Here is a 13,678-nt window from a genome sequence, read left to right as displayed (position 1 = left end):
AATGATTAAAATAAAACATTTAATTAGGGAAATACAAAAGGTTCAGTACCTTACATTAGATTAAAAAAAAAATGAGAACATGAGTTCTTGAACAGTTCACAAGTATGTCAAATGAAATGTAAAGGACACTTGAATTACAACGGAAATTATGCTACAAATTTATACCTTTAATAACTCTATGGCAGTGATTACAGTCCTTCATCTTGATTTTGAAGGACTATTATTATCCAATGATATCAGGAAAGACAACTGGGATAAAAACTGTTGCTATTTCCTGACACTTGCATTTCCCTGACAGATGGGAAATGAGCACAACACTCACAGACTTCTGAACACTGGTAAACCTCAGTAGAGAAAGTGACACTGACATAATCCAAATGAAAATACAGCTGAGCTTGACAACATTTTTTAAAACGTAAGATAAAAATAGTATTTCACAAGATAGCTTCTCTAGTAAATAACACTGACCATGATTTTCACACACAAAACCTAAAAGTAACAAAAAGAGGAACAAGCAGATGACTAATAAAACTGAGTTGGTAGACTTTATAAAATATATATAACACTATAGACCAGGGATGACAAACTCCAGTCCTGCGGAGTTCAAGCCTTCAGCTCCAAGCCTGATAAAAACTCACCTGCCTGTAGCTTTCTAGTAACCGTTCAGACCTTGATTAACTTGGTCAGGTGTGTTTGATCAGGGTTAAAGCAAAACTCTCCAGGACTGACGTTCTCCACCCCTGCTGTAAACTACTATAATCCTCCCTTAAACTAATTATATATATATATAATTGTCTTTTAGGTCACTTTGGTAAGAGCATCTGCCCAAAACAAATGTAAATTTTAAAACTTTACACAAAAAGGGTTTTACGAAACTTCAGAGGTTGAAAATCCTAAGAGTTTAAATAAAATATTTTATGCACAGAATGAAATGATTTAGGTAAACAATATTCTGGACCATACGCAACCAGCAAACAGCAGCACCATTGATGGCAAAAATCACAGTCATTCAGACAAAATAAATACATTTCAACAAGCATGTGAGCAGATGGTAAAGGGAAAAGGGATGATTCAATACTTGACTCTCTATGGTGAATCACATGATCCACGGTTTAAACATTTCATACAGTTTATCAAAACAAAACGGACACCAAAGTGGCAGAAGCAGGTCTCAAGAAAAACAGAACTGACTTTTACAAAAATAATCATTGCTGTGTATATACACATGTATCAAAGACAGAAAACAGTGACGCTGAAGGAAAAACTGCTGTTATCTCATATCTCTCACTGTTTTAGGAACTCGAAGGACTTTGTAAATGTTGTTGTGAAAGATGGTGGAGAAGTGAGGACGAGAATCCCTCGACATGAGAGTGCAAAGTGGCACTTTTCCTGCATTTTGGCTGTCCTCCACATCCCAGATCTCAGGCATGCTGCAGCCGGGCCTGGAGATGAAGAAAAAAAAAGAAAAAAAAAAGTAAGATACAAGAAATTATTTTTTTCTCTTACAATTCTGACCTTTTTTTTTTTTTAAATCACAAATGTGTTTACAGCTCACAACTCTGAGGGGGAGGAAAAAAAAAAAAAAAAAAAAAAAAAAACTGACTTGCGACTTCATATAAATATACTTCCAACATCGTTTCTCCGACTTAATTTCTCCAATTTCTATTGCCATGATGGACTGCATCTTCTCCGACTTCGTTTGTCCGACGTCCAACTTCATTTCTCCGGAGCTGCGACAATTTCCTCAGACTATATTTCTCTGAGTTGTGAAATCTTCATTTAACGGAGTTGTGACTTCATATCTCCGACATCCAACTTCATTTCTCAGAGTTACATCATCGTTTCTCCGACTTTGTTTCTCCAACTTCCGTCATCGTCATAGCACCAGCAAACACAGAACAGTCATCGTTTCTCCGACTTCCGTCATCGTTATTCCGACCTCCGACTTTGTTTCTCCGACCTCCGACTTTGTTTCTCCGACCTTGTTTCTCCGACCTCCGACTTTGTTTCTCCGACCTTGTTTCTCCGACCTCCGACCTTGTTTCTCCGACCTCCGACCTTGTTTCTCCGACCTCCGACCTTGTTTCTCCGACCTTGTTTCTCCGACCTCCGACCTTGTTTCTCCGACCTCCGACTTCGTTTCTCCGACCTCCGACTTCGTTTCTCCGACCTCCGACTTCGTTTCTCCGACCTCCAACTTTGTTTCTCCGACCTCGTTTCTCCGACCTCCGACTTTGTTTCTCCGACCTTGTTTCTCCGACCTCAGACTTCGTTTCTCCAACTTCGTTTCTCCGACCTCCGTCATTGTTTCTCCGACATCCGACTTAATTTCTCAGAGTTGCGACTTCATTTCTCTGACTTAATTTCTCCGACATCTGACTTCATATCTCAGTTTCTGACATCCTTTCTCCGGCTTCCTTCTCTGACTTCATTTCTCCAACTCATAAGATATACACAGTTGTGAGTTATAAAGTCCAAATTCTGATGTAAACTTATTTAAAAAAAAAAAAAAAAAAGTCAAAATTCTGAGATAAAAAAAAAAAAAAAAAAAAAAAAAAAAAAAAAATCACAATTACTTTTTTTCATTCCCTAGCAGAAATATACAGAACCCCGCACATGACATACGGACAAAAATGTATCATTAGTTTCCACAACTTAATTCGTTCCCTCGTTTTAGTAAATTGTAGCCACTTTGCACTAATTCGTGCCCTTGTTTTGATTAATCTAAAACAAGGGAACAAATTATTACAACATGGCCACAATTTAGTAAAACAAGGGAACAAATTCTTAATTTGTAGCCACGATTTATCTAAAACAAGGGAACAAATTCATTAAAAGAGGGAATGAATTCTTAATATGTGGCCACGATATATATGTACATCTTTTCCCACATGTCACATGTGGGGCTCAGTAGAAACAAGCTTTCATAAGAAATTATCAAACTCAGTGGTAGTAACTCAAAGTATGCATCATTTACTTGGAGCGTCTGGTGCACCATGAGTCCTCTAAGATGAAATAGTCCACCTGCAGCTTTATTAAGTTTCGCTTTACTTCCTCAGCTGGTTTTCGGCTGTACATGGCATACACCATCTTTGTTCTTTCTCTGAATAATAAGGACAAAATGAAATCAAACACTTTACACTGAGAACAATATCATAAGAATCTAATAATAGGATAAGTACTTCAATATAGAAATGCATGTTAAATCGTGTCTACCTCAATCCTGCGTCTTCATAGTGTGGGTGATTCACTATGGCTCTGCCTGTGGACAGTTTCACACTTGCCATGGTGGGCATAGCACCAGCAAATACAGCATCTACAGGGATATTGCATGGATGCAGGAGTCAGAAACTGTTCACATTAAATGAGACGTTTCATTTTGCACAATTAAAGTGTAAAGTAAATCCAAAAGACAGGAGTTTCTCACTAGGGCTTGTGTTGTCCTTGATCCACTCAAGGAGCTCTTCTTGAGGAAAGTTACTGAATTCTCCTATAATGCCCCATTGACTCTGCAGGTTGGCGAATCCTTGGACTGCCATGATGGACAATATTCCTATGACTGTCATCTGGAGTTTAAACTTCTCTCCTATCCAACCAAACAGCTGCAGATGAAGAGCCAAAGAAATCAAAACATTAGTGAGTCCAACCACATCTTACATTTAAAAGTTTTTGCCCAAATCAGCTTTGTTGCATTCTGAATATTTTGGAGCATGTTGCTGATAGAGCATGAATGGTCAGGTCACCTGTCTGGAGCAGATTAAACAGGACATGATGCACATGTGAGGAGTAAGGAAGAGCTTCAGTCTCATGATGAGCACAGCCAGGACTGCAAACGCCACTAGCTGCAGACTGTGGTATACCAGCTAGAAAAACAACAATCATGACATAAATACAGCCTCTGGATATCAACTACTACTCCTTGAGTCACTATATATTATTATACATATTTTTGGTATATCATTTTGGTAAAACAAACAAACAAAAGCCAATTAGAATCATAAAAAGCTATCTTACCACTCCTTTCGCCAACAATTGGGTCCTGAGAGGGGAAAAGTTTAGAAGAGACAGTAGGCATTATTATTCAAAGAAACAGTCCAATGTAAAATACACACCACAGTTTAAATGTTTGGCTTCAAGTAAAACTTCTTGGAAGAAAGATTTTTAAGGTGATAGTAAAGACATTTATAATGTTACAAAGGATTTCTATTTCAAATAAATGCTGTTCTTCATAACTTACTATTCATCAAAGAATCCTAAACAAATGTATCCCAGTTTCCACAAAAAAGCAGCACAACTGTTTTCAACACTGTTAATAATAAAAATGTTTCCTGAGCAGCAAATTAGCCTATTAGAATGATTTCTGAAGGATCATGTGACACTGAAGACTGGAGTAATGATGTTGAAATTCAGCTTTGCCATCACAGGAATAAATGACGTCTCAAAACAGAAAAGTTACTGTAAACTATAACAATATTTCACAATATTACTGTTTTTACTGTATTTTGCTCAGATAAATGCAGCCTTTGTGAGCATAAATGACATAAAACAATACAGAAAAGAATAAAATCTTTTTTTTATGTTACTGAATATTATTGTTTTTATTTTTTTTCCCCTCTTTGGCCACATTTCTCCCTATTTTTAGTTGTTGTCACCATTCATGTCTAAAATAATCATGGCAATAAAGTGCTGTAGATTTATCTGGAAAATAAATAAAATAAAAACCCACATAGAATACTTACTGCTCTGTTTCATCACCCTCTGACTTCTCTGTCTTTTCATTTCTGAGGAACATAATAACGTCCTGTATGGTCTGTCCTCAGGAAGCAAAAGGAGGAAGCATATGGAGGGAGTTTTTAGTACATAAATACAAAATACTTGGTTTCCTTTCTATAAAAGGCTAAACTCTAAACTAACTGATAAACTCGGAAAACTAATGGAAAACTGTAAACTTAGACTACTGGGGCAAATAGATAAACAAATAACAAAACTTAGTGGAGGGAAACCATCCATTATCTAAGTGAAAACTACTCACCCTTCCAGCAATAAAACCCACTATCAGCACATTAACTGGAAGCAGCATGGTTTTGATGTACCGAATGAGAGTCTGAAAACACATTCATTACGATGAAAAAAAGCTTAAAGGAGTATCTGATGACTGAAAATAGATCACATCACCCACCTCTGCTTCAATGAAGTCAAACTCAGCTGCACACGTGTACATCATCGTGTCAAAGTCTTTGTAGCTTGTGAACTTGGATTTGATCAGACTGCTGATGTGGGCCTATTCAAAACAAAGAAAATGTCAAAAGCCCTGAGAACTGTTTAAAGGACTCCCCAGGCTAAAGCTAACTGATATTCACAGCAAGAGAAAAACAGCGCATGGTGCACAACACTGCTCTCATTTTACTCACATCATCTGATGCCCCAAAGATCACAGACAGCATGAACTTCAGAATGACAGTGGAGACCACCCATGCAAGACACTGCATGACCTAGCAACACAATTGTTTTTGTTTAGTCAATTTTTTGTTAGTCAGGCACATTTTTATTGATGTATCAGCTAACAATGGATGTGCTCTTACCCATGTGAAGATTCCAGGTTTGAACGTACCAACCAAACGGTCCCTCAGTGCAATAACCCCCTGAAACGAAAGTAGACCAACTAGTAAAGCTGATGTTTCTTCACAGCATGTTTGTGTTTGAAGTCATCTATTTGTATGCACTTTGTACTTAAAGGGTTCACCCAAAATAAAAATAAAAAAAAGTCATCACTCACCCTCATGTAGTTCCAAACCCGTAAGACTTTAATGTTCAAAACACATATGAAGACATTTTAAATTAAATCTGAGAGATTTTAGTCTCTCCACTGACAATCCAAGCAACTACCAATTTGTCGCTTCAAAAAGTTCATAAAGACATCGTAAAACTAATCCATATAAATCAAGCAGTTTAGTCTAAATTTTCTGAAGGGACTCAATCGCTTTATATGATGAACAGATTGATTTTAGGCTTTTATTCACGTATAAACACTGATCAGCAAACAAACAGAAGCTCATCAGAACCTGTTGAATGTTTATATGTGAATAAAAGCCTAAATTAAATTTGGACTAAACCACTCAGTTCATATTGGATTAGATTAATGATATCTCTATGAACTTTTTGAAGAGTCAATGTGGTAGAGTTGTGCACGCTGTCAATGAAGGGACAGAAATCTCTCAAATTTCATTAAAATATATTAATTTGTGTTTCGAAGATGAACAAAAGCCTTACAGGTTTGGAACGACATGAGGGTGAGTAAAATAATGACATAATTTTCATTTTTGGGTGAACTAACCTTTTAATCATGGATATTTATTCAGTCAGGCTATTGCACTATTTGCCTTAGCATGTTCTCTGGAAGACAACATTTATATCATATTAGCAATCATTTCACAATCATACCAGCTTCTGGTGACCTTAGAAATCATCTATCCTGAGCAAGTGGCAAATGAGTGTGAATACAGTAATGAGACCTCACACTGTCCAACTCACCCAGATAGAAACCAGTGAAGAGGCGTAGAAGGACGTCAGCAGCATCGAGTTCCCGAACATCAGAAGAAAACAGACGGCCAAGGAGATCTGTGAGGAGCAGTCAGTTCATCAGTGAATCAGAAAGACAACATGAGCAATACTGTGGCTCCATCAATAAAGTCTAAATTACATTACCATATGTGTCACTAAGACAGACTGCATTTTTGTTGGGCTCAGATATCCCAGGATATATGAAGCAAAAAGGGATGCAACCTGTGAAACACACAAACATTACTGTTATAGTATCCTTTACTATCTTGCTGCAAAACAATTTTCTCATACAAGTTGAAATTGAAACAGGATATTCCTGAGGCATGCAATCATGTTAAGCTTATCTACAGACAGTTTTCTTCAGGCAAAAATATGATTACAAATGAGTCTGACTCTGGAGGTGAACTGTACGCATTTATTTAATGAAACATACACTACCGTTCAAAAGTTTAGGATCAGTAAGATATTGCTTTTGAAATAAAGAAATTAATACTTTTTTTCAGCAAGGATGTGTTAATTTGATCAAATGTAAAATCAGTAAAACATTTATAATATTACAAAAGTTTTCTATTTCAAACTAATGCTGTTCTTTTGAACTTTCTATTCATCAAAAATCCTGAAAAATGCATTAGTTTCCACAAAAAACAAAACAAAATAAAACAGCACAACCATTTTCAACATTGATAATAATATTAAGTAAATGTTTCTTGAGCAGCAAATCAGCATATTAGAATGATTTCTAATATGGATCATGTGACACTGAAGACTGGATTAATGATCCGCCTATCTAGTGTAAAAGTCAGATGTAATTTTGTTCAATTTCAGCAGGACGTCCAAGGATGAAAGGTTGCAGAAACTAAAGGTTACATTTGGCTGCTTGCCTGTACTACCTCCAAATATCAGCATTTAGACAAGCATTTAGTTTGGCATGCTTATGATCTTCCATCACTCACCTGGGTAAGTAAGACAAATTGAGCAAACTGCCACGGCAGCATGAAGAAAACATTGGAGATTCCCAGAGCCATCATGGTATGCTTGCTTGGGTTTCTTGTCCTTCCAAAATCAAAAATATCCAATAAGATAGATCTTAATTGTATAGAATAATCCAAATCTGTATGTATAGTGATAAAGTAGACATCAACACATACGCAGCATTAAAGGGTTAGTTCACCCAAAAATGAAAATAATGTCATTCATTACTCACCCTCATGTCGTTCCACACCCGTAAGACCTTCATTAATCTTCGGAACACAAATTATGATATTTTTGTTGAAATCCGATGGCTCAGAGAGGCCTCCATAGCCAGCAATGACATTTCCTCTCTCAAGATCCATTAATGTACTAAAAACATATTTAAATCAGTTCATGTGAGTACAGTGGTTCAATATTAATATTATAAAGCGACGAGAATATTTTTTGTGCACCAAAAAACCCCCAAAATAACGACTTATATAGTGATGGCCGATTTCAAAACACTGCTTCATGAAGCTTCGGAGTGTTATGAATCTTTTGTGTCGAATCAGCGGTTCGGAGCGCCAAAGTCACGTGATTTCAGCAGTTTGACACGTGATCCGAATCATGATTCGACACAAAAGATTCATAACGATTCAAAGCTTAATGAAGCAGTGTTTTGAAATCGGCCATCATTATGTAAGTAGTTATTTTGTTTTTTCGGCGCACCAAAAATATTCTTTATAAATGTCACTTTATAATACTAATATTGAACCACTGTACTCACATGAACTGATTTAAATATGTTTTTAGTACATTAATGGATCTTGAGAGAGGAAATGTCATTGCTGGCTATGCAGGCCTCACTGAGCCATCGGATTTCAACAAAAATATCTTCATTTGTGTTCCGAAGATGAACAAAGGTCTTACGGGTGTGGAACGGCATGAGGGTGAGTAATTAATGACATTATTTTCATTTTTGGGTGAACTAACCCTTTAAGTTACATGAGTTGGGAACAAAGTAAATGTGTTAGAGGAAAAACATACATAAACATTGTTTAAAAGTCTTAAGTGACTGCATAACATCTAAAAGATCTTAAAGGGATATTTCACACAAAAATGAAAATTATCCTATGATTTACTCACCCTCAAGCCATTCTAGGTGTATATGACTATCTTCTTTCAGACGAACACAATCTGAGCTATATTATAAAATATACCCACTCTTCCAAGCTTTATAATGGTAGTGAATGGCGCTCCTGATTTTGAAGTCCAAAAAAAGTACACATGGCTCCAGGGGGTTAAATAAAGGCCTTCTAAAATGAAGAGATGGGTTTTTGTAAGAAAAATTTCCATATTTAAATCTTTATAAACTAAAATAACTAGCTTCCGGGAGACGGCCTACACAAATAGTCAAATACACCTAGGATGGCTTGAGGGTGAGTAAATCATGGGATAATTTTCATTTTTGGGTGAACTATCCCTTTAAGCCATCTCAAAGTACAAATATAAAGAGTGAACGTGAGCATGAAAGATTTAATATGTACACGAAATTGCTATGAATACACCAAACGTGGGAAGAAAGCAAATTACCGGAGGATGTATGTGAGCAGAAGCATCTGCAAAACCAGGAAGGGGTAGGAGAAGCTCTCTCTCAGAGGTGGCGTCCACATGACCCGAGTACTCTGGGATTCAACAGTTCAAAACAGAGATGAAGTTCTAAATACTAGGAGACTGTGGAGAAATAAAACACTATCTACACATGCTTAAGAAAACATCAGCTTTACCTCTCCATGGTTAAAGAAGAAACACAGAACTGTAACGGTGCCACCCAGTCGACTGCCGCTACAAGAACAGCCAAAAAAGAAAAAGTGCACGTTATGATTACATTTTTGTAACGAGACTGTTAGGATCAACCATTTGGAATCAAAACTAAACTTCTTAAAGATCCACTTTCTTCTGTATCGATTGAAGCAGTCTCCTCTGACTGAGGTGTTTAATCTAGGTCATCTAGGCTCGATTACCTTAGATATGTTCCATAAATAAAGAACAGACTCATCATCGCCCCATTTAACAGGAACACAAAGGTGACATAGAAGTATGCAGGATCTCCCAGACCTGTGGAAAAGCCACTCAAGTAAGTAAAATATCTGCTAAATGAAGAACATTTGGCTGTCAGTAACACAGCCAATAAAATGTCACCTTCTGCTTTCACTTTTTCTTGCACATTAATAACACTTTAAAAATAAACCTTCCTTCATGACGAGTGTGTTAACAGAAGTAAAAGTTGCAAGAAAATTAGCAAGTGCAAAAAATAGGTTCAAGACATTTCTAAAGCATGCATTTTAATTTTAACTACAATCAAGGAAACTTTTCTAGGACAGTAAGACAAATTAGAAGGTGATTGCAATAATAAATAAAGTTATCCCATTTCCTAGTGTTATTTACAATGTACTGTACTGAAAATGCTCTCTAATATTAAACAAAAAGTAGACATTTGGGTCAAACAAGACTTCTTAAATACCTTCACAACTCTCCACTGGATCCATACCCTCCCCTCTGTTGATGGTCCAACACATCTTGGTAGGGAACCCAAAGAAATCCATTGTGCTAGTGAATGCTCTGTACCAGCTGGCCAAGACCACCTGCAGTACAAGAGAAAGTTAATTTCAGAGCTCAAGCAAATACTGTGGCGTGAAGAGATTTCATTGCCATTCAGAAGATGCCAAAGAGGTCATCTTACCTCAGGGTACAAGTTGAACCTCTTTAGAGTGTTTATCACCAGAGGGTATTCAGTGAGCCGGTCATTCATGATCATGTAAACACCATCCATGAAGGAACGAGCCTCAATGATGGTCTTGAAATATGAGTAATACAGTCCCTAAAAAGATGAAGAGCGTGAGCTAGAATATATATATATATATATATATATATATATATATATATATATATATATATATATATATATATGTGTATATACACACACACACACACACAGGGGTTGAGCTGTGAAACTGAAAGATTGGCTAATATAGTGTTAGAGGTTTCACACTTATATGCGTGTGGCCGGGTGGCCAATCTTCAATGATTTTATATTCCATCAGCAAGAGCAAAGCGTGAAGGTTGAATTAGCAGAGCAATAGCACAGCTGTACATAAAATATTGCAATCCACATAAAATAATGGGAAACATATCACAGTTCAAAAGAGGACAAATTGTTGGTGCGTGTCTCGCTGGCTCATTTGTGACCAGGGGTGCGTTTCCCGAAAGCATTGTTAGCCAACTATGTTGTAACTCTATTGGTAATGACGGAACTTTGACCATAGTTAGCTTTGGGAAACGCACCCCAGAACAGCAAATCTTTCTGGTGTATCAAGAGCTATGGTGTCCAGGGTAATGTCAGCATACCACCACGTAGGATGAACCACATCCAACAGGAGAATCGGAGAAGGTGTCTGAAAGGGATGTCCAGGTACTAACCCAGATTATATCCAAAAAACAAAACCACAGCTGCTCAACTCATTGCAGAATTAAATGCGTACCTCGACTCCAGTGCTGCCAATTCAGCGATTTTGTCGCTAAATTTAGAGACTTCCCTGCCCCTTTTTAGACTTTTTTTTTTTTTTTTTTTTTTTTTTAGAAGCCTAGCGACAAATCTAGCAACTTGTTGGACAAACCTTATTATCTAGATTCCGTGACTCGCCCACTGATCTATATTTATATTAATATAGATCAGTGGACTCGCCAGTTTGATGTCATCTAGCGACCAGTTTTAGCTACTTTCAGCTGAAAGCAATTGGCAACATTGCTCAACTCTCCTGTTTCCACCAAAACTGTTTGTCGGGAGCTTTACAGAGTCAATATTCATGGTCGGGCTGCTACAGCCAAAACTTTGGTCACGCATTCCAATACCAAATGTTGGTTTCATTGTTGCCAACAGTGCAAATCTTGGGCTGTGGACAATGTGAAACATGTACTGTTCTCTGATGAGTCCACCTTCACTGTCTTTTCCACATCCGTGAGAGTTACGGTGTGGAAAAGCCCCAAAGAGGCTTAACACCCGGACTGTTGCTGCCCAGAGTGAAGCGAGGAGGGGGATCAGTCATGGTTTGGGCTGCCAAGGACTACCGAACCATTCTGGAGGACCATGTGCACCTAATGGTTCAAACATTGTACACTGAAGCAGGTGCCATTAAGTATTAGCATGATAATGCACACAGCAAGACTTGTGACAGAATGGTTTAATGAGCATGAAAGTGAAGTTGAACATCTCCCATGGCCTGCACAGTCACCAAATCTAAATATTTTTGGGATATTTTGGAGGAGCAAGTCAGAAAACGTTTTCCTCAACCAGCATCACATACAGTGACCTGGCCAGTGTTCTGGAAGTGGAATAGCTCAAACTTCCTCTGGCCACTGTGCAGGACTTGTATCTGTAATTTCCCAGTTGAATTGATGCTGTAACCCTAACCCATACAAATAAATTATTGTGGTCTACCAGGTGTTTCAGTATCATTGTCCAACCCACGTATAACACACACAAACACACACACGCGTGTGAATTTAACAAAGAAGTAATAACCATCTCTGTTCGAAAAGCCATCTCCTTTTCCAAGGACGACATGTGTGAAAAGTGTCTGTCATTTTCAAACAGATGTGAGAGATGATACCTGGAAAATACAGGACAATTTATTTATTTGGTCACAAGAGGAACATTATTATCGGTTTATTATTAAAGGTCTAAAGGTACTTACCAGTGTAAAAATCCCACAATAAGAGCTGTGGAGAGAAATAAGTCAGGTTAGGCATTTTGTCCAGGTCAGACAGCTACGTGGCCACATTGGAGGACTCTTATCTAGTCTCTAGCAGATGACGTGGTAAAGGTTGCCTAGTTTAATACAGATTAATGAGCCTGATTAATTATTTTAATCAATTAGCATCTGTGTTAAAACTGAGAGTGGTTGACATTAACAAATCTTAGAAATTTTAAGTGCATGTGTGGTCATCATTGGCTATATTAACCGAAGTGAAATGAATTAAATTTGATTGGTTGCCAAGTAACGTTACAGTTAACATGTGAGCATTCACCAATAACCCAAATTTTAAACTGGTAATTTATTGTTGTGTAATAATAAAATCGTCAAAGGAACTATGAGCTCTACACAACTTTGTTGTTTACAAGCGGAGCTGCTCGATCATGAAAACATGCTAGATGCTAATCTGAATAACCGTTAGCTACCTAGCGGCTAAGAAACAAAGCCTTACCGAGAACCAGCACTGTTATTCCTCTTGCAAAAGCAGATGGGCTCAAACCCAGTTTGTTTCTAATGAACCCAGCAAAAAGTCCGTTTTTACTCTGGAAAGCCGAGCCTTTCCCATCTTTCCCACGCCTGCTTTTCCCTGAGACGGACTGACTCCTGTCCTTCTCGCTGCTCTGGTCCTTGGCATTTGGTTTTCTCGTTTTAGCTACCATGTTTTCATATTTCTGTCCGTAATAGAGGAACAAGAGGAGCGTAGATACGCGATAAAACCAACAGTTTCACTCTTTCAAACGCCTCACATCTGTGTTCCTGTACAGTTTGAGTGCTCTGGGACTTCACTGATCTGTTGAATGAAGCGGGCATCGCCCCCGTCTGGACGCAGCGCTCATCTGTCAGCGTCAGTTACCATGGCAACGCGTTTAACCTGCGGGTAGCCATGATGGCAAAGAATTTCGGCAACCTGCGTAAAACACCAGTCGGTAACCATGATGACGCATTTAGATAAAATGCACATATACTGATATATAACATATTAAATATAGTCTAGGGCAGCGGTTTTCATCCTTGCGCAAGAGTCCTCAATCAAAAAACAAAAAACAAAAAAACAGTTATAATTTGTCGTGTATTAACTATTAAGACTACATTTATACTGTGAAAATTGATATAAATATGTGTAAAATATTACTTGGAAAATAGTTTCTATTACGATGCATTATTACCTTTTTTTACTCAGACTGTAGGCTACTGTTATATTTATTTTTAATTAATTTATTTATTTGGGCTAATTGAGGAATCTAGCGTTCATTCGTTACTGTTCTTTAACACTTCCACTAACATTTTTTTTAGTATTTTTGAAAAATATAGGATATATTTGGGAAATATTCTTGTTACATGTAATAACTTCA

The 13,678-nt window shown here is 37.4% G+C and overlaps 1 protein-coding gene across 1 annotated transcript; it reads right to left on the bottom strand.

Moving 5' to 3' along the window:
- dpy19l1l (dpy-19-like 1, like (H. sapiens)) lies at window positions 1-13,190 on the bottom strand. The gene is made up of 22 exons (XM_051864680.1): window positions 12,778-13,190; window positions 12,267-12,291; window positions 12,095-12,182; window positions 10,256-10,393; window positions 10,037-10,157; window positions 9,537-9,630; window positions 9,300-9,357; window positions 9,106-9,197; window positions 7,515-7,614; window positions 6,706-6,783; window positions 6,532-6,618; window positions 5,583-5,642; window positions 5,412-5,492; window positions 5,180-5,281; window positions 5,033-5,104; window positions 4,740-4,810; window positions 4,015-4,039; window positions 3,744-3,863; window positions 3,428-3,602; window positions 3,217-3,316; window positions 2,978-3,103; window positions 1-1,442 (listed from the first exon to the last, which is right to left on the bottom strand). Exons 1-22 carry the CDS (start codon window positions 12,983-12,985, stop codon window positions 1,271-1,273), a joined length of 2,193 nt encoding a protein of 730 aa, XP_051720640.1. The 5' UTR covers window positions 12,986-13,190; the 3' UTR covers window positions 1-1,270.
- Window positions 13,191-13,678: the final 488 nt, after the last annotated feature.

Source organism: Ctenopharyngodon idella, chromosome 16, assembly GCF_019924925.1.
Source record: "Ctenopharyngodon idella isolate HZGC_01 chromosome 16, HZGC01, whole genome shotgun sequence".
NCBI classification, from domain to species: Eukaryota; Metazoa; Chordata; class Actinopteri; order Cypriniformes; family Xenocyprididae; genus Ctenopharyngodon; species Ctenopharyngodon idella.
The sequence above is the reverse complement of the archived record's forward strand: the minus strand, read 5'-3'. Positions and strand labels throughout refer to the sequence as shown.